At 43.3% G+C, this 25,429-nt stretch overlaps 2 protein-coding genes across 4 annotated transcripts in view; both read right to left on the reverse strand.

Moving 5' to 3' along the window:
* Nucleotides 1–10,503, reverse strand: part of CAPN15 (calpain 15) — a 49,842-nt gene extending 39,339 nt beyond the window's left edge. The window contains exon 1 of one of the 3 annotated variants that reach the window (XM_063430544.1): nt 10,480–10,503. The gene's annotated coding sequence lies outside the window, so the exon portion shown is untranslated. Of the gene's footprint in view, nt 1–899; nt 983–10,479 lie in introns of those variants that run through there. The other 2 variants (XM_063430543.1, XM_063430542.1) reach the window with 2 other exon arrangements.
* Nucleotides 10,504–17,700: 7,197 nt separating this feature from the next.
* RAB11FIP3 (RAB11 family interacting protein 3) overlaps nt 17,701–25,429 on the reverse strand; it is a 69,376-nt gene continuing 61,647 nt past the window's right edge. Inside the window, exons 15-17 of the mRNA XM_063428605.1 lie at nt 19,888–20,028; nt 18,870–18,979; nt 17,701–18,497 (exon numbers count right to left, since the gene is read on the reverse strand). Coding sequence (XP_063284675.1) covers nt 18,488–18,497; nt 18,870–18,979; nt 19,888–20,028 — 261 coding nt within the window. The 3' untranslated portion in view covers nt 17,701–18,487. The remainder of the gene's footprint in view (nt 18,498–18,869; nt 18,980–19,887; nt 20,029–25,429) is intronic.

Raw genomic sequence — 25,429 nt, forward strand, 5'->3', positions numbered from 1 at the left:
AGGAACAGAAAATAAATTCTGAACTTTTTCCGATCATTTCAATTCAAAAAAGTTGATAAACAGAAAAGTATTTTTCCCAATTGTATTGTTTAGATCTAAAATCCCTTTGAATTCTTGCTTCCACACTTTACTTAAAAGCTTAGCTAAATGTGACACATATAGGGGTAAAAAGAGTGAATGTAGACATCATGCTGGACTGGAGCAAAATATGGGACCTTTTGCTATATAGAAAGTGAGAGGTTGGAGCAAAATAAGGGCTATCAATTGTGAACTTTTGCAAAATAATGGGGTCTCATCGGTGGGCTATTGCACATTAAGGGGGTCGTGGCAAATTAAAAGCACTTCTTGGGAAGAATATATGGGACTCTGGCAACATGAAGGGGTTCACCATAGGCAATGAGGAAAATAAAAAGTGTCTGGCCAATTTACCAAAGAAACATACAGGATTGATCAATAAGAAAATGTCAAAAAGGACATCACAGGGGGCTGAATAAATATAATTGGGGTAACCCAGAGCAGCAACAGAAAATAACAAGGGGTCCTAAAGAGGGGTTAAATGGGAATAAGGGGGTCAATAAAATTAAAAAGGGGGTCTCACTGATGGGCAGAGAGGGGGGTGTGTGGATATTAGGGGTCACTTGGAAAGGTAAATGGAGTACAGAAGGTTAATATGGTGACTGCAGGAAGGTGCATGGGGACATGGAGGGGACACAGGGGAGAGCTGGATATCAGGGGGTACACAGGGAGGCGGTGCAGGGCACATGTGATATTGGGGGGTCTGACATGCAGGGGTGGGGGGGATAATTAGTGAGGGGGGGTTAACCTGATTCCCTGCCAGTGAAGCCATCCCAGCTCCCTGTGTCTGGGACATTGGGTGAATAATATCCCTCAATAAATACCTTTATTAAGACTCCCAGGACGGGTCCAGGCGCTGCCGGTTCCTCTCCCCCCTCCCGGCTTCCTCCTCCTCCTCTATTTCCGGGTCCCCGCAGCCTAGCTGCTCCACCTGCCGGCACAGGCAAGCAAACGCCAAGCCTCTCAGCGTCCCCCTCGTCCCACAAACTACTAACCCCGGCATGCTCCGCGCCGCGCGTCACCATACGTTATCCCGGTGTTTTAGCGCGCGGAGGACGCCGGGAGTTGTGGTTCTTTTTGCCAGCTGTGCAATTGCAGCAGTTACAAGGCTGTCAGGGTCTTTATGTTCGATTTTTATGCTGTTAAACTGCCTAGCAGCTGATTCCCCAACAATATACAGAGATCTGTTATTTTTTAACCCAGCACCGCTTTCACCATTTGCTTATATATTTTGATGTAATAAAACAATAAAAAATATCACTTTTTCATTAATCATTTTTTTTTTTTTGCAAAGCTGACAATGAATTATTTTAGATAAATCAAGTGGTATTTATTATAATGCAGTTTTACATCACATGCCTGGGGCAGGGTAAGCGGGTAAATATCTTAAAATATAATTAATCTGGAAATTATGCTACTGAATACAACCTTGAAAATCACCTATAACTTGTTGTTTTAAAACCGTATTTATTTATTTTTTGGTGCGTTGCTTCGTTTTTAAAAAAAAAGTTTATATTACAGATTTAGCAATTGGCATCACAATCCAGTTCAGTCCTGGCACGGTCAGGGCACACGTTGGATCGGAAGGATTGAAACTGAAACACAGGGGGAAGATTTATCAAAGTGTTCGGTTCTAAGAAGAAGAGAAAATAAAATTGAAAATGGTGAGGCATCGCCAATGGAACATTCCTGCTGAATTTACTTGTTTCCATGGTGATTGCCTCACTTTTAGGACTTTGGACCAGTTTTTAGATCAGAACGCTTTTCATACAGGGTGCCCCAAAAGTCCCAACCCATCCAGCACACAGATACATTGGATACATAACATATATGGATGGGTAGGGACTTACGGGACACCCTGTAGATATTCCCCATTGCTTCTGTTTTTTTTACAAAACTCCTCAATGCTGGCTGCCAGGTCCAAAGACCAGAGGTACATTGATTGACAGGGAGCAAAAATGGGGCGCCTAATTCCAGGATAGAGGTACAGTCCGGACTTATACATTTAATTGCATAATTGCATAAATTTAGGGGAAAAGCAAACATTATATTAAAAATAATGGGAAGGTTGCCAAACCCAGTGTTGTTTCCACAACAAATATTATTACTTCATGCTTGTGGGAGTCACATGAAAGGTTTTGCCCTGTACTATGTATCATTCATATTTAGCAAGAGGGATATCCGTAAACCACTCAAAGCAGTTCAACAGGATTCCTCCCTGAATTATGAATTCCTTAATACCTTCCTGCAGCATATGAATCCTGCATACTACAGGACAACACTTTTCATTTGTTTCCTATCAGAAGGTGGAAGTAATGTTTTTAGGAAAGCTTGGTTGATATGCTGAGAGCTGAGAGCTAAAGGGTTACTCCAAACAGTATGACCATTTCAGTGATTTTAAGTGGTCATGGTGCCTGAGTCTGTATGTGCAGGGTCACACTATGAAATTACCTGCTCTGCTACATTAATCTTGATACTCATGTTCGTCATTGTGCCCATAAAGTAAAAGACAAAACCCTGCTGGCTAAATTAAAGGGACACTATAGTCACCAGAACAACTCCAGCTTATTGCATTTGTTCTGGTGAGTAGAATCATTACGTTCAGGCTTTTTGCTGTAAATACTGTCTTTTCAGAGAAAATGCACTGTTTACATTACAGCCTAGTGATAACTTCACTGGCCACTCCTCAGATGGCTGTTAGAGATCCTTCCTGGGTCATGGCTGCCTAAAATGCATCCAAACATTCAGTATCTCCTCCCACTGCATGCAGACACTGAACTTTCCTCATAGAGATTCATTGATTCAATTCATCTCTATGAGGAGATGCTGATTGGCCAGGGCTGTGTTTGAATCATGCTGGCTCTGCCCCTGATCTGCCTCCTTGTCAGTCTCAGCCAATCCTATGGAGAAGCACTGTGATTGGATCAGGCTACCACTGCTGCTGATGTCAGCAAATGGCTTGTTTTTTCTAAATCATACTGTATGCAGAGTTACAGCTTCAGGCTTGAATACAGTAAGATTTTGCTATATTTATGGAAGCATGAGGGGCCCGGGGGGCTAGATGGTGGTTTTAACACTATAGGGTCAGGAATACATGTCTGTGTTCCTGACCCTTTAGTGATCCTTTAAGTGTCATGTACCATATTCATTGCCTTCTATTATAAACTATAGAAAAAGCATTATTATTATCTACGATCAGGCGTTATTTTTAACACAAGATCATGATTGAACAACACATAGCTACAAAAATGAAGAAATCTAGATAAGTGATATCCATTATTTTTAAAAGGGCTGCAAATTTTGTTACAGGAAAAAACTTGAATTGAGATATTTAAGCTAAAGTGGTAGAACGGTGGCCATAGCAGTTGGAGAATATTTCTAAATAGACAGTTTTTGCCTAAATTTTGCAATTTGATTTTTCATTGTTTACTGTCCTCCTAGACAGGAGAAGATTTTCCTCAGGAAGTAGAATTTTTAGAACTCATGAACGTAAAGGGACACTGTTGACAATATAACCATTTCGTCTCATTGAATTGGTAATAGTGCATAGAATCCCTTGGTGTTGCCTGTCCATTCAGTGTTAAACCATTTTGGGCAATTTAACACTAAATAAAAGTACTTGGCTGAGACAGCCCCACTGGAGCTGTGGCTAACGCCGAGATTATACACTTCCTTCTAGCCATGCCAATTCATACTGGTAGTCGGCTCCGTGATAGACTGAAAGCTGTCAGCTGACATTCTCAGCCAATCACAGCAGCCCATTGTTGTTCAGGCTAATGCTTCCTCATTAGACCAAGCATTACAGTGGGGAAGGGCTACCGAGGACTCCCATTTAACATAAAAACATTAAAAACTGTTTAACACAGAATGAAAGGATGGCACAAGGGGACTCCAGACACTATAACCCCTTCAGTGCAAAGAAGTTGTTACAGTGTTCCTTTAAATATCATTTGGGGGAGCGGAAGGATCGCTCACAGTCCAACATGGCAGGAGACACCTTGAGCCTGTTTTTGCCAAATAATTCCAATGATTTCCTAAAAAGCTTGAACGACCCTGCTCACAAGTGTCTACAAAGGGGATTCATCTTTTTATTGCCCATGGGCTCAGTGGAGACGTTTGAGTTGAGGGTTCCTGGTCTCTGGCGCATGCAGTGATGGAGAGCACTTAGCACCGCTGCCCATTAAAGACAATGTTGTTTTGATTTTCAGTTTTACTTAACTTTCCTTCTTGAAAACAGTTTGCATACATTTCATGCCAGATGACTGTTTGATTTTCAAACTGCTATTTCTGTCTTTTTATGTTCATTGCAAACTTCAATAAAAATTGATTATACACCAAAGTGTACTTCACGGGGAGGAAGTGTTTTATAATAGAGTTTGAAATAGGGTCACAGACGAGGAAGACGTGGGTTTAACAGAGTCTGACCGCCATTCACGCAGCTACGTGGGCAATACAGAGAAAGGCAATAGGAATTTATTATTTGTTTTTAAAAAAAGACACAACTGAGTAGACTGAGGCAGGAGAAGGACAGCAGGGAGTTATTTATTGAAAAAAATAAAAATAATGAAAATTGATCTGACCTAAGCTGACATTTACTTGTACAAACACTGAAATGTCTGGATTTAGCATTTAATGCTTGAAAACCACAGTGGGCATTGTAATTCTTTAACAGCTAGCAATCTACCAGTTTGCCCACAGGTATAATAATATATTAGCCTCCTATTCAGAATGAGAAGACAACTGGATAAATGCTGTCTGTTTTATAAAAAAAAAAATAATAAAAAATATTAAATACAAACCAGTATAACTGACTAGTAGCATGCTTCGCACAGCACCCTCGTACCGGCTCTGCGCTGTTCTGCACTAGCAGAGAGTGGACATGCTCTTCTGCCGAGACTTATAGAGTTAATCAACGCACCATGACCACTTCAGTAATTTGAATTGGTCATGGTGTCTGTAAGCTGCACATACAGAGATTACCCCTCTCCTGCTGATGGTGTAACTCCATCTCCAGCAAAGTCACTGGGGCATCATTTCGCCAGTCCGTAAACTAGAATTCCAGGTAACTAAAGTGAACTCTGCGCAAATATGGCGTCTGACACCAGCACACACAGCATACTGGCAACCACCTCTATCTGATCTGCCATGTCCTGCCATCAGCTCACCCTCTCAAACATATTTCCCATCCAGCAAGGCTGAGTGACATCAGCGGCGAGGATCAGGCTGGAGGGAGAACCTGTCCTCGGCAAGAAGTGAATTTTAACTGTTTTTGGAGGGATGGTGGCAGTATAGAAAGGGTTCCTTTGACACCGGGAGGGCCGGAGTTCGGAGGGGTGATCTCTAGGATAAAGGACAGTAGGATCATGGAAGATCTTACGGCCAGGATGAGAGGAACCATGGCAGCCTTCCGAAAAGTTTGGGAACCATGGGACAATAGTGCCCTGGGCGATGGAAACACTTGATGCGATAATATTAAGATCACGGCCTGGGGGGTCCCATGCTCGTTCGCCCTCCCCCCCCCCCTCCCCCTCCTCTTTATTCCTTAGACCTTCTCTCTTTCCTTTCTTCTTTCTTCCTCTTTCATCTTTACATCTTCCCATAACCCTCGGTAAATGAGGGTGTTCTCTTATATTCTTTTATTACTTGTTTAGTCTCAGTCCGTATAGCTATAGTTCCTTCCTAACACAGGCATCCATTGTGATGGAGATACGGGGATCCCTGGGGCTCCTCCTACTTCAGGTTGTCTCTGGGCTATTGCTCGGGACATAGAACATGTCTAGTAGTACAAAATACACGTAGAGAGGCGGATAGCCTGGAATACCGGAGGTGGATAATGTGTAGGAATGATATATAATTTGAGCTCTGGAAGAGGTTATTAATTATTGTTTACTACTGCACGGGATCTTTCATCACGCTACTTTTAGATATGCCTCTCCTATATCCTAATAAGGAACTTAATTGATGTTACTACAAAATAGAAAAACCCTCGAAGGGGGGCGAGTGATACAGACTGCATAACGTGAGTTACGGTATTTGCTAGAGAAGTTATATTTGTATTTAATTGTATGTTCCTGCATATTTTGGCTTCTGCGCAAGCCTACCAGTTTGTGTTGCTCTTGCCTTCCCTATCGAGTGCAAAAATAAAGAATTAAAAAAAAAAAAAAAAAAAAAAAAAAAAAGAAAGGGTTCCTTTGACCAAAAACAGTGTTTTCTTAAAACAAGTATTTTTGGTTAGAGTAACCCTATAACACCATTGATTTTCACATCGCATGCTGCACGCTCTGAACTCCACTGAGAGACCACAAAAAGAGGATGTATGAACTCTATCACAGCCTAGTGTGGCCACACATAATATAATAGGTGGGGGTAAGGTATGAAGCAGGACGGGTAGGGTGTGGACACAAGGGGGGGTGTAGGGTGTAAAAGACACAAGTAGGCAGGACTGAAAACACACACACAGGGGAGTGGGCAGAACCACAGGTGTAAGAGGGATTGTGGCAAGGCAGACAAATCTATGAGAAACAAAAGTCGGATAAATGGGGGTGAGAGAGGCATATGTGGGGCAACATGGCTGGGATAAAGGCATAAATACAGAGAGAGAGAGAGAGAAGCCTGTATTCAATGCAACCCTTACAAACTACCTGACTAATAGTTGGGGGGGTGGGTGGGTGCAGCAAAGTTCTGTTCCCCAGCATCCCCCTCACCAGTCATCTGGCGGGCACCCCTCTTTCCCCTACGTAGCCTGACGGAGCACTGAACTGATCTTTGATAAGCTCCTGCCTGATTTAACCCCTTAAGGACACATGATGGAAATATTCCGTCATGACTCCCTTTTATTCCAGAAGTTGTGTCCTTAAGGGGTTGAATTTAAAATGAAAAGACTATTATTACTGGTATTTATAAAGCCCAAGCATATTCCGCATAACAGGTTTCAGCCCACAAAACCCTACACCAACAAGGCCCACCTCCTATTGCAGCTTAACTTTATAAACCAGCTATTTTCCGGGCGGAGCCAACAGCCGAACAGAGCGGTCGCAACTCCAGCGAGCTCCGTGGTATTACAAGCTTATTTCCACAAAACTACAAAATATTACCCCCCCAAAATCATACGAAACAAGCTGATTGCCCCAAGAACCTAGACAGCATGGGGAAGAAGAGTAAAAAACTAAAATCAGACGGAACACGTCCGGGAGCAAGTATTGGGGACCTGTGGCGGAGAGCGCAAGGGGCCCTGGAGCCCAACATGGCGGACTACACAGGCTATGTGGACGACTTTACCAATTCAGACGACCCATTCTCAGACCAAGAAGAGGTGGCCTTACCCGTTTCGAAACCGCCGACAACACCCAAGGCACAGACGGATGCAGCTCCGGTCACAAAAGTGGAGATGAGGGAGCTGTTGGCGGAGCTCCGATGGGGCATCCAGGCCGACATGGCGGAAATGAAGAGAGACATCCAAGGCCTGTCGGACCGCGTGGATGTCGTCGAGCGAAATACAATGAGCCATACACAGCAACTTGCCACTATACAAAGAGATGTCGCTACCCTACAACAGCAGCACATCCAAGCGGAACACAAAATGGCGGCAATGGAAGACACGTGGCGGGCCCAAAACCTCAAGATCCGGGGTATAGCGGACTCTGTCTCGGATGCAGAGGTGCCTCATCTCATTCGGCGTCTGGTAAGCACGATTCTCCCCGTGAGACAGGCCAAGGGCTTAGGCATTGACGGTGCATTCCGTATACCCAAACCCACAACAGCCCCAAAGACAGCACCCAGGGACATTATTGTTAAATTCCATAAACGCCAGGATAAAATGGCAGTAATGGCAGCCACTAGGGGAAACACGCCATATGCCTTTGAAGACATGTCCCTTTCGTTTTACACGGACCTATCTAGGGGAACAATGCAATGGCGCGCAACCCTCAGGCCACTCACCACCTTACTCCGCGCACACAACATACAATACCAATGGCGCCCACCCCACAAACTACAAGTGCTTCACGGGACTGACACCTATCTAATATCCGACCTACCAGAGGCAAAAAAGCACCTGGTGGCATGGGGCCTCCCTCAAGACGCCATACAGCAGCCCAACAAGCCCTCCAGCTCCCATATGTGGAATCCGGCCACCTCCGAGACATTTGTCCCGAGAAACTCCACCCAAACGGCAATATCGGCGGACTCACGCTGAAACCACAGGCGGACTTAAGGTTCCCCACTTATCATTTTGTTGTTGCCCCTTGAACTGTGTGGTCTAATGCGAACGCGGTCCGACTCAAGGACTACCCCATGAGGCGCACCTGAAACACTGGCTGAACGACACCTATGGCCTGCACCGAGGATGCTCACCTGGACGCAGAACGGGACACCTGACGTTCTTGTCGAAATATAACTGATTGCACACCCAGAGACTTAAACTCTCCCTTACGACTTGTTTTATTATTGTTATTTGCTTTGTTTTATACTCTTATTCAGACACTACACGACACAAAGGTGCATAAGATTAATGTTTGAGGTCACCTCCCCGGCCACTCTTAAGCATATCTGACCTCTCTTAGGATGCTTACCAGGGACCAAACTTGTTATGTAGGCCTGTTAACCTAGCTGAACCCACAGGGCCTTTCCATAGACTTCTACCTATACTCTGCGCCTCGCTACATATACCTGCGCTCACCTTTCAATCTATAATTTATAGGCCTCCTACTGTGACAGACTGCCTCTAGATAACCCAAGCAACACACTGGATTTAGGACAGGACCGCTACCGCATAGACGGGCAATTGCAAAATTAGCGCCAGTATCACAGGCAGAACCACTCAAAAGGCACCGTTTCACGTCTGTATCCAGCTTCTAAGCGGATTGTATGTTTTAGCCTCTTCTGTTAGGCAATCGCTGTATATCGCCTGATGTTGGTCTAACACTTTAAGTTACCGTAACGAGCAAGATGCACAGCATACAGAGGTAACATGTCCCTCCTGGGCTTAAGTAGTGCCCAAGCGCTCCAGCCGCGGGCCTAACCCCCCAACCATTTATTACGTCCTTGACCCGCTAAAACCTCCGCACAGAACTTGACCGTTCATCACCGGCACAGTTAGTATGCTGGATCGCAAGATTTAACCCTAGCCCTCAGCGTAACCTACCCGCCCTGAAAAGCAGAGCAGGGTACACACTTTCTCGCTTCCCCACTCGGTAAAGTGGTATCAAGGGATATAACCTAAGTAGCTTCATCTCATGCCTGCCTAGTGACAACACAGCTCACATTCACAGTTAAACAAACTGCGCTCGCATAGTCAAACTGAGCAACAGCAGCCACATATTTTAGAACCTAGAACTACTCTTCTGTTAAATCATATTGTTTTTGTTTTATTCATGTTTTATAGTCAATCCTGTACTTCTACTATTCAGCGGAGTTGAACAGGACAAACAATCTGTTAAGCAACGTTAATTTATATATCTCCTTTCTTAAAAAGCATTGCTCTGCGCCCTTGCAACCTGGCATATTTTTCTGTAAAATGCTGATGGCAAGCGTAACGATTATCATTTAATTTACTTTATCACCTTAAGCGCAGCTAGCTATATCTCAAAGCATGTTATACCATAAAAGCGGCGCCTAATAGTCAGACACCTTCGTGTAATTTGTAATCCGAATCTACGTTTAAGCCTGTTTACTATGTAATATCAAACAAAAAAAAAGCTTGGTCTATCTACTACCCACTGTAACAAATGTTTAGCAATCAACGTATGGAATGCCGTTGGGGTACCATATGTAAGCCTGTAACCATTATAAGCACTGCAAAAATAAAGAATAAAAAAAATAAATAAACCAGCTATTTTCCATTGTGTGAGATAATCTCTTATTTCCTCCTTAACTTGTCAGTAAACTCCTTAATTACGCACAACCCACACCGTATTGTTTTATGATACTCCATAAACTCCATTTCCAATCACTACAAATTCTCAAATGCAACATTTTGCATTCTGTCTCAAACTCCGCTCTCTCCTTTAGATTGTAAGCTCATAGGTCATCTTGTTAAACACTTTAGGTAACAAGAGCCAAGATGTGACTATAGCCAAGTTGGACAGTTTTCTCAATCAGCACGGATTGCTTATATTTTGCAATTCAGTTATTAATTCAGCACAATTTTTATTTATTTATCAAATTCCAAATTTAAGTAGCTGATCTGGAGCAGGTGTTGTAATTCTGTTTTCAATTCACTACAAATGGTTGTTAAACAAATAATCCCTTATAGTATGAAAATGCTACAAACAACATTTTAAAATGACAGACATTGCTCTATCTTGTAACTATATGTATAATTATATATTGCACATTGTCTATAATCTGTCTTCATGTATCATTGCATAGCACTGCAGTTATAAGAACTAGTAAGTTAATATTAACAATTTCTTCTCAATTCAATCTATTTGTATCCAGGTAGTAGGGAATTGTCCCAACCAGAAATACATGTTAGATCATAAAATGGCTGACCAGCAGTCACATGGCCCGGCTCTTACAGAACACCCTATATACTGAATAATGCTATGTTTGAAAAAGATAACCACAGCGATGACACCACTGTGACTCATGATCTAAACCAGAATGTGCCTTCCTTACAGAGAAATAAAATGTGCATTCTTAAAGGGGACATGGACTGATCATGATTATTCATTAAAATGGTGGAGATAATGAAAACATTTAAATGTTACATTTACATTAAATTACATTTAAATTCCTGCCAATTCCCACAGCTAGCCTAGGGCTTAAAAGGTCTGCTATAGAAATTACATTATATATATATATATCTATCTATATATATATATATATATATATATATATATATATATATACACACACACATCTAAAAATGGATAGCACTCCTTAGACTTTGTGTAATGATTAAAACTTAACTTTTATTGTCAGTTTCAGTTTTTCTATAAAACTTTATTTAGGACACATATAGATGTTCAGAGGACACGCTTGCGTTAGCTACGTTTATATTTGTCCTGATGGAACTTTGAAAGTTTTACAGAAAAACTGAACTGACAATAAAAGTTAAAAATTGATCCATTACAGGAAGTCCCAGGAGTGCGGTGCATTTTTATTTTTTGCGGTTTACACACATCATTTATTTTATAAATATATCCCAATACATTTATAAAGGTCGGTTTGACTCAATTGTAGCAATTTTTTATATATATATATATAATTCTTTATTTTTGTAGTGCATAGTGTGACATTTTGGGAAGCAGGTACATTTCGCAAGATTAATTTCGACAAGACGTGGATGCAACAACAGTATGAAATGTCAAGAGAGGACGGCACTTTTTGGATAGTTAGAAAATAATAATAAATGGTAACTAACAGGCTGAACATACATGTCTGGATCAAATTGGCATTGAAAGCTCGGTAGATGTGGGATCAACTCCCAAATTTAACTCAAGGTGCAGGACCTCAAGTGCCATGCGACTGCTCCACTCCAAAGCCCCGCCCCCAATTGTAGCTTTTTTATATGTAAAATTAACATAGTATCACTTTTAAAAAAAGTTGCACATTGTACTAACCATCCTTTTATCAAATAAACGGTTTGTCTATTAGAGGGACACTGTAAACACCATAACCACTTGACAACCAATAGATTGCGTTCCAGCGCTAATGTTTATCAATGGTTTTACCATAACCACTTTAACCGATTAAAGAGACTATGGAGCCTGGAGTCTGAGGGCGCTGGGTCTCAAATTACTGGAGGCAGGAAGAAGGAGCTAAAGTCCTGATTCTGAGGGGCTGGAGAAAAGAGCTAATATCCTAAAGTCAAGTCCAACATTACTGTTCAACAGTTTACTCATCAATTTGCAGAGATGCTTGGTCCCCAGTAGTCAGCATCCACTCACCGCCCCAACCCATGCTATGAATTGGTATGGCATGGCGTGATGCGTACCTCTGCCTATTTCATACCGTCATTGTTGGCCAGACTTCCAGGAACCCAGCCTCTCTACTAAATGGTGAGCGAAAGTTTAAAAAGACGTCAGGCACCATAACCACTTCAAACAGTTGCAGTGTCCCTACAAGCTTTTAACTCTGTTAACTACAAAAATGGCTGCAGAACTCAATGTAAAACCGAGGCAGCCATCTTTGATGAGGCAGCAACATCCAGCACCAGGGAAGTAGATAATGTAGTCTACATATCAGATTGATAACAGATATATTGAGTCAACGTTGACCTCCTTACCCATATTTTTTTGTAATTGTCCAGTTTCTAGAGTTTAGCCTATCCCTGAGTAAAATCTTTAAATAGACGATATGACTGAGAATGAGAAAAGGTGATGGTAACGGCAAATATGGTGCAATAGGAACTAAATGACTACATAGAGGTTATATTGGATTTATGAAGAGATCAACTGTTATTATGGCCATTGGAATGTCCCACTAAATATCATCTTTGATATAAGGAGGGAAAAATAATTACCTTACAGTGGGCCAACCAGTAGAGACAAATGACAGATATGGACACTGTGACTTTAAGGGGGAAAATTAACATATACTGACCTGGGGCACCAAGGGTGCAATACAATGCTTCTTTATAATAAGTTCTGCAGAGCTGGCTGGAATTAGTAATAATTAGAAAAACAAAAACTGGCATTTCTAATTACACATTTCCCCCCCCCCTGTCCAGTCACCATTTGTCTGATAACATTACCCGTTAAATGTTGATTTAATAATTCAAGTTATATCAAACATAGCTCTGTTTACACAGTTTGCAAACAGTGTCTCAGCAAACACACAGAGAGAGAGAGAATGTATTATTTGGTGTAACATGCTGTTGCCGCACCTGTGGTTTTCTGAATTTTCCCAAATAAGGGTGATGGGAAAATACCAAACTTGGTATTTAGCCAGAACAAGGAGAACTCTCCGCTCAACACCCCTCCCATCCTGCTTTCTCCACAATGACTTCTATAGATCACAAAGTCGTGCCTGGCGATGGTACTTAAAGGACAAACCATCTCATTAACTTTTTAATTTTTGTAGTTCAAAACTTGATATTACCATTATCACACTCTTTTTCCCACTCATGAATATATATACAATTAGAAAGATATTGCTCCTGCCACCTTTGCTTGGTGTGGGCAGCCATTTTGTGTGATCTAGGGTCAGTATCAGCCAAGCTCACTAATCAATGTCAGTGACTCGGCCATTGCACATTCACACAGCTACAACACGTGTCATTGCAGAGTGTGCAGTGTACAGCCATGTAGCTTTTGGTTATAATATTTACTGCAAGATCTGATTCTTACATTCTTCTGTGTCTAGGAGAAATGGGGGAAGAAAAATAAAAAAAGGAAGAAACGATTAACTTTGTATTTAAAATGGTTTAACGAACGGCCTCTGTCATTTCGCACATGTCCTATCACAGTAAGCATTATGCGATAGCATCTTTTGACGACCTGGGAAAGCAGCGGACTCCGCATGTTGCCTGGCAGGGTACTGATAAACTATGGGGACATTTCAAATTAATGTACTCCTCACTCAACTCCCGAGCGAAATAAGAGAAGACTGACCACGGGTCCCTTTACAGGGAGTCAATCCTCAAATTCAGGTTAGGGAGGGGGAGAGAAAAGAAAAAAATAAATTAGAAAAAAAAAAAAACACACCCCCCCCACACTTCAGTCAGAGCTTCAACAAATCCACCTTCCTCCTGAGAGGCAAAAACAAACAACTGAGGATTCTTGAGAAGGGGCTAGAGAGAGGGTAGCATGCTTAACTGTTGCATTATGGGTATTTTTTACCTCTTTTGAGTGGCAGGGACTTTATCGCATATATCCCGATTTAAGGAAGGAAATATCAATTCCATTGGGGCTGGAGGAAGTAGCGGAAATCTTGATAAGGCGTTAGAGGGAATGCGAAACGCGTCCAGAGCCCTTATAGGTAGTGTACCTAAACTTCATCACCTCTCCACTTCTTTCAGGTGCAGGGATCTGGGATTTTGAATGTTATAATTGTTTTGTTGTTACAGTATCTCCGATACAAAGTCTATCTAGATCCAATGTCACGTATGAGGTCTGTTTATATTGTGTTTTGTATCACGTTGCACATTGAACAAATAAATGAAGTTGTTTTAAGGATTTACCCGGCTGGAACGGTTTGATTTTCTGACAGTGCGGTTTGTTTGAGAAATTTGAATCTTGATTCCGAGGGGCCTGGAGAAGAGACTCAAATCATGATTTCATAGGATTCAAAGCAGTTATCCCCACTTTGTATTAGTTATCCGTTTCCGCTTAGTGCCTTGAGAGCCATATCCAATCACCCTTGCTACAAGCATCTTTGGATTAACTGCAACTTTCTATCCACGAATTTCTATTTAGCATACTCAGATACCATACAAAACAATAGGACACTCACTTTAACAAGTCCTGTCAAAATAAAGACCAACTGTACCATCATCACCATCTATCTTAACTTTGATGTTCTCTGTTTCAATTCTTGGAATCGGAACTGTGTCGTATCTATTTTGCCAATTTCTCCTCCTTATAACCTCAGTGAGATGGATAAACCTCACATCTCCCTTTCCCACCCAGGATATTATAGAACCTTCATTTGACTCCCTGGACAATGACATCTTCAATACTTCCCCAAACAACACCTACGCAGTAAACAATATGTTGACAACATCCTCTCCCCTGTTTGATTGGAGAAGTACAGCGTTTGGCTGCACATGTCTATTTCCAATCCATTGATTCGTTATGAGAAGCATTGAATCAGAGAAAATCGTGGAAGACACCAGCAGGCATGAAGAGTTGGCGCTGGAATCCAGGTAAGTAAGTTGCTTTTAAAACGTATATTTAATATCAAAAGGGGGGGGGGGGGGTGTATAGAAGGAATACTAAAGTCCTCGGGAAAAAAAGGCATGTTATTTTTGGAACTTTAGGTTCCCTTTAATGGTTTATTTCAGTATTTATTTTTACTTTTCTTATACCTCGATGATATATGGCTACCATTTTTGTCCAAAAAAAAAAAAAAAAAAAAAATTCTTACAATTGAAAAAAATTAAATAAATAAATAATCACAGTTTTTCAATCAAATGGAGTTTATTTCTCACCAGAAATTTCTGAAAATACACAAAGAAAATGCAAATGATCTCCAGGATAATTAAACAAGTTGTTCTTTATACAAGTAAATCATCGTTCATGCTCCCTAACTCTATTTGCCAGTGCAGCCACCTCGATGATCCTAATCAGTTTGATAAGAGAAGTAAACCAGTGTCACAGTGCACCCTGGTGGTTAAGATTGATATTACTTAAAATAAATAAAAATTTGTATATGTCCAACAATGTAATGAATTTCTCGTGTGTTCCAATATAAATTCTGATGATTTTTCTGATCTAAAATTAAAAGCGTGCCGTTCCACCTACAGTGCCACAAAATAAACCAAAAACTCATTAATGGACACTTGTTGCATCGTGTAATGCAAGGACAAAAATACAGACCAGCATCCTTTTCTTTCAATAAAAATAAATCCCCAGTGTATCTAAAATAAGGGAAGGCAGACACAAATGGAGAAAGAAAAATGAAATACTGGGAAAGTGTTTTAAAACACATAAGTCTTTAGAACTGAAATGTAAACACCAAGTAGGAAAAATAGGAAACAAATTCTTGGAACAGCCCCTTTAAAAAGGAGCTACATAAATCCCTAAGTTGAATCCATTTATGGTTTTTATGTCGTGTTAAAATCACTGATGAGTCCTTGACAGTTCTAGAGCACCCACTAGAACACGAACGCTCTACACTATTTGCTTCGGCATTCTAAGTCACACTCAAGATTGTTTTTTCTTTGGTTAGAACGTTGCCAATGGCACATTATGGCCTCTACATCGAATAGGCATTCTCCAAAAATGTGACAAACTGATCACCAACCCTACACAGGATATATGTAGATCAAAATCATGAGAGAAAAACTATTATAGAAGGACATTCGCTTTGTGTGGGCCACAGACCATAGTTTTAACCAGTTTTTTTCCATATTTTTTTAATATAGCATTTGCTTGACAATAACTCATCACCATCCTATTTGAACATTAGAATTCATATATTTTACTGGAATTTAAAGATCACTAGTGTTTGTGGAGTTAGACAAAGACTAAATATACATTATCTTATCTCTGCAGAACAGTAGTCCCTGGAACGGACCTTCTAAAGACAAGAGTCTATTCCAACTTAATTTACAGTCACCAAGACAAATCGTACTGAAGTAGCAGTTCACGGTAGAGCAGATATTGAACTTGGCAGGATCCAAAATGCTGCGGGATTGGTAGAAATAAGAACTCAAGGAAAATCTGTGCAACAGAGTTTGTCTGGTTTAAGGGAACAGACTACGACCAGTACTGGCCAAGAAAAAAAAATTTAAATAAAAAAAAAAAATGGGAAGGATCTTTACTAAAATTAAAAATAAACCAGTTCAAAAATAAATTTAAAAAATAGTGCAAGTAGGGCGAGTGAAAAATGTTTTAAAAAAAATAAGGGTAGAAGAATTTAGGTGATTTATAGCCCACATCTCACTCAACATAATAGAGGAGACTGTTTGCGATTTTGTGATCAGAAGGTGCACGTGCGAAGGTGTAAGTTACAAACTCTTATAATTCAAGAGACTGATGTGGCCATTTATCGAAATCACTGGATCTTCAATAAATTATATTCGTGGCACTTAGACCGTGACACAATTAAAGATAAATGTCCATCATTCTGCAGGAGTGTGTCATACAAGGGGCAATATTCTACCCCTTCTCATACCCTGTAATATTTACAGATCAACCAATATATATATATTTATATAGATATCTATTTTTATGTACTTATATACATACACATATAGAAACGTTCTTCAAAAGTATCTAAAAACGAGAGTTTCGACTGCGTATATATATATATATATAAAAAAACAAAAAACGAATAAATAAAAATAAAAGACGGGAGGGGGGCTGGAGGCGAGAGTTTAAGAAAAACTCCAAGAATGATTATTGTACATTTTAAACTTCTCAGTAGCAGTACGGGCCTGTTTAGAATCCATCCAAAGCTGGATAAGCCAAGACTATGTAGCTTTTATCATTCCCCAGCAGGCCAATGATTGTTTGAGGATGCCGAGAGTTGTAGCGCAGCCAGTTAGCCAACCTTTAATTGCAGCACCAAAAAAATTAAATAAAATAAAAAGAAATCCAACAATTAGGGTTGTGGGGAGAGAGGAGAGGCTGCAACAGCAGTCTGGGCATTGGAGAATGGTGCTTATATATATGAATATACAATAACCACACACATACATGAATGTATTGTGTATACCTAAATACACCATACTGCATCTGTACATATTTATCAGGAATTTACATATTTGCAAGTGTTCTCAACAAACAGATTCTTGTCTTTTCTACAATAGGTAGACTCTAGCTAGCATTCCTGGGAGCAGAATTTAGCTCAAGAATATGAAATAATACCATTCATTTCATTCTCTGTATACAGCGATACCCAATTCAGATGTATTTAAGAATAAAATCTTGATCTGTTAATCTACAATTTTCATGATCTGATCATTTAAACCAGGGGAAGTGAAAAGTTAGACCCCCCCCCCCCCCCCATCAGCCGTTTTAAAAAGCTGCAAATAACCAGCAACTGGGAAGATTTACCATGAGGCTTAGGATAAGAGCAAAGAAAATCACAACTGCAATGCTAAAGGTTAGCCATTTGTGTTCTATACAGAGTGTATTCTACAGCTATAGTGCAATCTGGGGTATATATGATATATACAGATATAATATGCACATTTTGTGACATTATATATGTATATATACAAGCAGACATACCCACACCTGTGTAATGATGTAATGCTATATACAGACTTCCTAGATAATATTTCTGAAATAGGTTCTCCAATTTACACATGTACAATAAAAAAAACAAAAACACATTTGTTTGACTGTGGTGAACATTCTCATTTTCCGCCAGTAGGTGGCAATATACAGTAATCCCACTGAATCAGTGAGTTGCACCTTCAGTTTCTCATAACAGGAGAGAGAAAGGCACCCGGGTTGGGGTCCCTGGTATATTTAGTGTGTGCATCATTTGGAGCCCCGGTACATAGAGTATACCGAGGGTATTTGGTGTCCCTGTGTGACAGGTAGAACGTGTTACAAGACAATTTCTTCATGTGGTGGATGCGAGGACACCATTTAAGTATAGGAGGTGTAGATGCCCATCTTTCTTCCTCTGCTGAGAGGGCCAGGTACACTGTACATGTCCGGCGTGATAATCTTCACAAAATGTCTAAGCGTGGTGCATTGGCAAGAGTCCAACGTGTCCAGGGCCCAGATCTGCCTCCTCTGATTTAAAGATCATTGGCAATTGTCCCCACTTTCTTAGAGAACACATGGTGCTAATGAATTCTGCAAAAAAGAGAGAGAGAGAGAGATTGGTCTTCACATTCCCTGAACAGCGTCATCCTACAAAACCGCTATTCTGATTCTAAATTGCTCAACTTCCTGTATACCAAGACGGTGTGATATTCTCATTGAATTGTGGATTCCCCATGCATCTGGACTCTGTATTATCAAACCTTGCTTTCATCAACATTCTAGATCCCCAAACTCCAGTACACACAAACTCTACATCAGTGGTGCCCAAAAGGTGGATCCCCAGACTACAACTTCCATGATGCTTCGTATTCCTTTAGAATGACAGAGCATCATGGGAGCTGTGTTTAACATCTGGGGATCTACATTTTTGGCACCCCTGCTTTATATGCTTCCTGTTCTTACTTCACTTCCAAGATGGCAGGGTTGGTCTCCATGATGGCCACGATTATGCGGTCAATATAGTCCTGCAGTCGAAGGTTGATTTCTTCCTGTTTCTGAATGGCTTCCATGAGCTGTTTTGAGAAACGTGTAAATAAGTAAGAAAGGGAAAGTAGAAAAGGTAATCAAGGAGCCAGAAGGAGAGCAATGCTTTCATGGTTGACTAGTATCTAGACTATCCAGAGTAATTATCAACAGACTCTACAGATTCTCCAGGTTTTACAGCTCTGGGAATCTCCAGATTCTCAGAACATTTCTAGATACACCAACCTGCTTTAGAACTAAAACAACCAGCTCATTTACCTCATTAAGTTCAGAAGACAATAGCTTCATTCTTCCTTGAACTAAACCAAATTTTGAGATTCTAGTAACCCCCTAAATCTAATCATTCCAGTTCTTTTGTACATCAGTGGACTGGTCACACGTTTATAAATACCAGTAAAAAAAAATAATAAATAAAGCGCCAACAGATTCCGCAGCGCTGTACAATTAGTGGAGAACGTACAATATACACAGAAAAATACAAGAGGTAGAGAGAGCCCTGCCCGTAAGCTGATATCTAGCCATTGGAGCTCTTTTATACAAAGTGTTTAGCTAGATGGCCCATGAGCTTACACTCTAAAGGATACAATGTGGATTTGAGACAAGACATAACTCAACTCTATAAAGAACAGATTTTCTCAACCAGGGTCTAGTCAAAATTTATTCTATAATGCCGTAAGAAATAGCTATGATTTTAGGTTGCCACTAATACTGGCCCCATGTCAAATTTTTACGACACTGGATAATCTCACAAAAGTAATACATTTACCAGTTAATCCTCAACACACCACACCAAAGAAAATAGACCATTAATCATTCATACACAACAACTCCTCACAATAAAAACAATCTCTCCCCACCCCAAAAAATCCCTCATCAACCAAAATCTAGAAATATCTGCTGTTACTACATTCGAGAATCACCTAAAACTCCTCCTTACCTCATCTCTGGAAACACTGCTGATTTCCGCTGCCAAGGAGTCAGAGAACGTGGTGGAGAAAAGGTTTTTGGCTCCCTGGATACTGAGGTTAATTATCTGGCCATTCAGCTCCTCATTTTGGTCCTTCAGGGTTCGTTGCTCCTGAAATGAAAAAGAAACAAATTTGATGATATTTTCTCTCCACAACAGGTAGCTTGGCAGTCATCAGGGTTAGTTTTGTCAACTAACAATTTTAGTCAAATTTTATTTAGTCGGCTAAAATACGACTAAAACTAAAATTGCGGGGCGTGGCCTGGACGCTGAGGAAGATGGCAGCATAGACCTAGAGCTCCCTGCAAGGCTCCGCTAAATCACCGCCTAAAGCACACTTTCACCCTGAAAATGGGCAAAACAAATAGACCCTCTCAACCCCCTAAACAAGCGGACACCCCCAGGAGGTCTCAAAACCCCTCCATGAGGCACTTCTTGACCGCACAAGCGGACGCAGACCCTCAGGCCTACACGAGCCAAACGGCCCCAGAGGACCCGCTCCCACTTACACCAAGCGGAGACGGGACCATGGCGGACAACCTGCCTACCGATCCAGCCGCCCACCACCCAGACTGGATGGAAATGCTACGCAACCTGCCCACAAAGGCCGACTTAAAAGCGGCCAACTCGGAACTCCGCACCTCCATCTCAACGGAGCTCCAAACGCTCAAGGAGGAAATCCGAGGCCTACACCAGCGAGTCGCCCAAGTAGAGGCGGATTGCGACCACATGTCAGCGGCGCAATCTGCGAACACGGACACGCTACGACTCCACACCCTCCAACTACAGCAAATGGCGGGCCACATGGAAGACCTAGACAATCGCGGCAGGAGGCAAAATATTAGAGTCCGGGGGATCCCGGAGGAAGCGGACAACTCCGCCCCAGTACAGACCACGCTGACCGGTCTTTTTAACTCCATACTAGGCCGCACACAACATGATCCCATTGACTTTATACGGGCACATAGGGCTCTACGGCCCAAAGGTCCGGAAGGGACCCCACCGCGCGACGTCATATGCTGTTTGATGAGCTACCAACTCAAGGAGGACATACTCAGAAAGGCCAGGGACGCAGGAACGGTACACCTTGGTGATACCGAGGTACAACTCTTTCCCGACTTGGCACCTGCCACGCTGGCTTACAGGCGAGCATTACGCCCCTTCACCAAACAATTACAAGCAAACAAGCTGCGCTACCGCTGGTGCTTCCCCACGGGGCTACAAGTACAGACACCAAACGGCCCCTTCCTGATGAAGGACAGACAAGACCTAAATGCCCTAGCAGCAGAACTCCAAATCACGCCGGCACCCTTACAGTGGCCGGACCCGTTAGCACCATACACGCCTGCTCGAGGGGCTCCACCCCAACCACAGAGTACGCAGACCCGGAGAACTACGCGGCAACAGGCGCTGAGGCCCTCGGGGGCCCAACTTTGAAGGGATCGACGACACGCGCCAAGATGGCGGACGACATCGGCCGACCACCACCAGTAGAGACTCCCCTACCACAATAGCAGAACTCTAACCAGACACGGACTATCACAACTCACATGGACTCCCCACACCTGGACACGAGGAATACCTACCTTAAAGATAATACCTAATGTTCTGTCTAGAACTTTGACACCCCTCCTCCGGAGACACCCGCCCTCGGAACTACGAAACCCCGGGTGCGGCCCGGACTTTGCAAACCATTCGATATATCACAGGACTGCCGCCCCCGGCCACAACCGAGACGACGCCCATACCGAAGGACTCGCAAGTACATGCTGGACTTTTGGCAAGGGACTAGCCCAACCACTTGGGGAGGGAGCGAGGGTTGAAGGGCAAGAAGGTAAAGCCCGAAAGTAACAGACTACGCAAGGGCCGGGAGGGAGACGGGCACAAGATGGGGCCGACTGGTCTAGGCAAACGCTTCTCCTACACCGACCCGTGATGAACCCAGCAGGAGCGGGCGGGAGAGGAGAGGTGTGGGCCCGGCTCACTCGGGAACTGACAGGGCCGCTATCGACCCGTAGAGGAGGAGGATAGAGGAGGGAAGAGGGGGGGACATTCCATGAAGCCTAGAGAGCGGATACACAGGAAAGGGGACCGCATGTCACCCCATGCGGACCATCTCACACATAGGCTACAACACATGCCCAGACCACTCAAGATACCCCTCCAGAGCATGGAAGAGCTGACAGGGCACAGGGGCACCTCTCACCACGAGCCAGGGTCACTGGGAATAACTGGGGGCAGGGGGTGATTTATAACCAACTTTGTAGGTATTAGCTGCAGCAACACTATTGTATCACGGCACAACTATCTTAAGGGGGAAGGGGAGGGTGAGCGGGGGGGTCGGCCGGCCCATAAAGCCGCGCAGAAATAACTTGAATGTTTATGAAGGTTTACTTGTGTTATTTGTATTCTCCAATCATTTCAGAACGCGCTACCTTTCTGACCAAACTATAACGCTCTGTATAGACATAATTCTATAGCGCGGCATTGGTTTTACTTATTGTATAGACATTGCAAGCTTGAGGGTAAATAGAATCGTTTAATGTATGATTTATTGTTTCTTGTTCTTATGTTATTTGAAGATATGCCCAGGGTGACGACTCGACTACAGAGACGTCCAAAGGCGGAGACAGCCACATACGATCACGACTTGAGCCACTGAACAGGGAGGCATGGGAGGCAGACATCCCCAGACCACCTAGACTAGGAAGAGATCGAGAACTGGACCACCTGGGGGAGGAGTTTCCCACGTGGTCACGACATTTCTCGGTGTTCCTCCCACACCCCGACGGGATAGGCGCCACATCCAGGTGAGTGGGGCACTGGGCGCGCAAAACGGCCCGGGCCCACACATACACCTCGACGCCATAACCCTAACGTCACCCAGGTGACGGTTATTTCCTACACCTACTTACCCCCTTACTTCCCGACACCCTCCCCACCTTCCCCACCCCCCCCTCCCATCCTACGCCCCGAGACCGACCGACTGCAGACGTAGACACACACACTACCACACACCAAACATGTCACTCACACCAGCAAACCTCACATTAGTGTCCATCAATACCAAAGGGCTTAATAAACCTGAAAAGAGGTCGACTACACTACGCGAACTCCACACTCTAAAAGCGTCCATAGCATACATACAGGAGACCCACTTTAGAGAAGGGGCACGACCCCGCTTCCACGACCACAGATTCCCGAAGGGGTTTTATAGCGATTTCCAGGGGGGAAAGGCACGGGGGGTCGCGATCCTCATGCACAAAAGAGTCCCCTTCATAGAAGAAGAGATACTGACGGACAGGGAAGGCAGGTACTTATTCGTGAAAGGGAAGATTGTAGACCAAACTTACACTTTTGCTAACATCTACGCCCCCAACCAGAGACACTATAGGTTCCTATCCCACATGTTACGCAAACTTCAGAAATTTGCGGAAGGAATACTCATCCTAGGGGGTGATTTTAACGTAGCTATGGACCCAAGATGGGACACCTCATCGGGGACATCTCACATCCCGACCCAACACTTAACAGCACTTAAAACTCTCCTATCTAAACAAAAACTGATTGACTGCTGGAGGGCGCACCACCCAGATGAAAGAGATTATACTTTCTTCTCCCACCCCCACAACACCTACACCAGGATTGACTACTTCTTTATGACTCACTTCCACCTCCCCTTAGTGGAGCGAGCGGAGCTAGGCACAGTGACGTGGTCGGACCATGCACCTATCTCCATCACGATAACATCCCCGATGCACAGACCAAGGGTGACCAAATGGCGCCTGAATGAACACTTGCTAACACAACCGGACATTAAGGCGGACATTGGCACCACACTAAGAGAATACTTCACCTTAAACACACCCGAACAAACGACACCGACCATACTATGGGAGGCACACAAGAGTGTAGTGAGAGGCCACTTCCTCCAAAAAGGAGCCTTGCTGAAAAAGCGAAGGGAAGCGGAAATATCCGCAATACTCACCGAAATCCAGGAGATAGACACACAAAACAAGGGCACCCAAACACACGCACTACAAGACAAACTTCTTACACTCCGCAGGGCACTGACCCAACTCCTACTGAAGAGACATCTCAGGGACGCATTACGACACAAAGCGTTTTTTGCACTGCATGGCGACAAGAGTGGCAAACTACTCGCTAGGATGCTAGCAAAACGCAGACAGCAGACATACATAGAGCGCATTAGAGACGATAAAGGCACACTACACCGACTACCCATGAAGATCCAAGACATAATTAGAACATACTATGCCAACCTATACGATCTGCCCCGCCCACCGACACAGGCTGCCGACGAACGCCTGATGAACAAAATAAATGACTACCTCACTACACAAGACCTACCCTCACTAGACAAAAACACCGCAGACCTTCTAGAGGAGGAGATCACGCTAGAGGAATTGGCCCTCGCAATAAAACAGACAAAACCGGGCAAAAGCCCAGGCCCCGACGGCTTACCCCGGAGCTACTACAAAACATTTGCGGACATACTTTACACCTGTCAGGATCGGGACAGGGATCCAACACGCAGAGTACAAAGAGTGGAAAGGTACGTATACCGGGCCTTAGAATGGCCGGACTAACGTACCGAGAGTAAAGAATAGTCAGAGGCAAGCCGAGGTCGAGGGAACGAGAAGACAGATAAGCGAGAGACAAGCCGGGTCAAGGGATAACAGAGAAACAGGGTAGTACAACGAGCCGAGTCAAAACCAATAGAGCAAACTAGAATACCAGAGCACTGAGTGACTAGACAAGCTAGAACCACGACAGGGCAATGAGCTGAAGTAAGGAGTAAGCTTAAATACCCTGGTTCTGGATGGAAATCACGCCTCTGACAAGTACCGATTGGATATCGGACACTTGAGTGACAGATTGCTCGTGCTAGCGTCATGACGTCACGTATTGAGCGTCCTGCTAGAAAAGGACGTGGATTCCTCGCGGCCGGTGTTTAAGTGACTGGATGAACCGCGAGGAACGGAGGAGACAGCTCGCCTGGAAGGATACACCACCAAGTCTCTACCTCCCTTAGAGGTAGAGGCCTCAGGTACCCTGACAGTACCCCCCCTCTCAGATACGCCCACCGGGCGGAATGAACCGGGGCGAGATGGGAAGCGGAGGTGAAATGCTCTGCGAAGGCGAGAAGCATGGACGTCCTCCTGAGGTACCCAACTCCTCTCCTCAGGACCATATCCCCTCCAGTTGACCAGATATTGCAATTTTCCCCTTGAAATTCTGGAGTCAATGATGGAGCTGACCTCGTACTCCTCCCGACCCTCCACCTGAACAGGACGAGGCGAGGAGACCTTAGAGGAGAATTTGTTGCAAATGAGGGGTTTCAACAAGGAGACATGAAAAGTGTTAGGAATGCGTAAGGCAGGTGGCAGAGCAAGGCGATACGCAACCGGATTGATACGAGTGAGAACCCTGTAAGGACCTATGTAACGAGGAGCAAATTTCATGGACGGAACTTTTAGGCGAATATTCT

This window comes from Pelobates fuscus, chromosome 8, assembly GCF_036172605.1.
Source record: "Pelobates fuscus isolate aPelFus1 chromosome 8, aPelFus1.pri, whole genome shotgun sequence".
Classification (NCBI taxonomy): domain Eukaryota; kingdom Metazoa; phylum Chordata; class Amphibia; order Anura; family Pelobatidae; genus Pelobates; species Pelobates fuscus.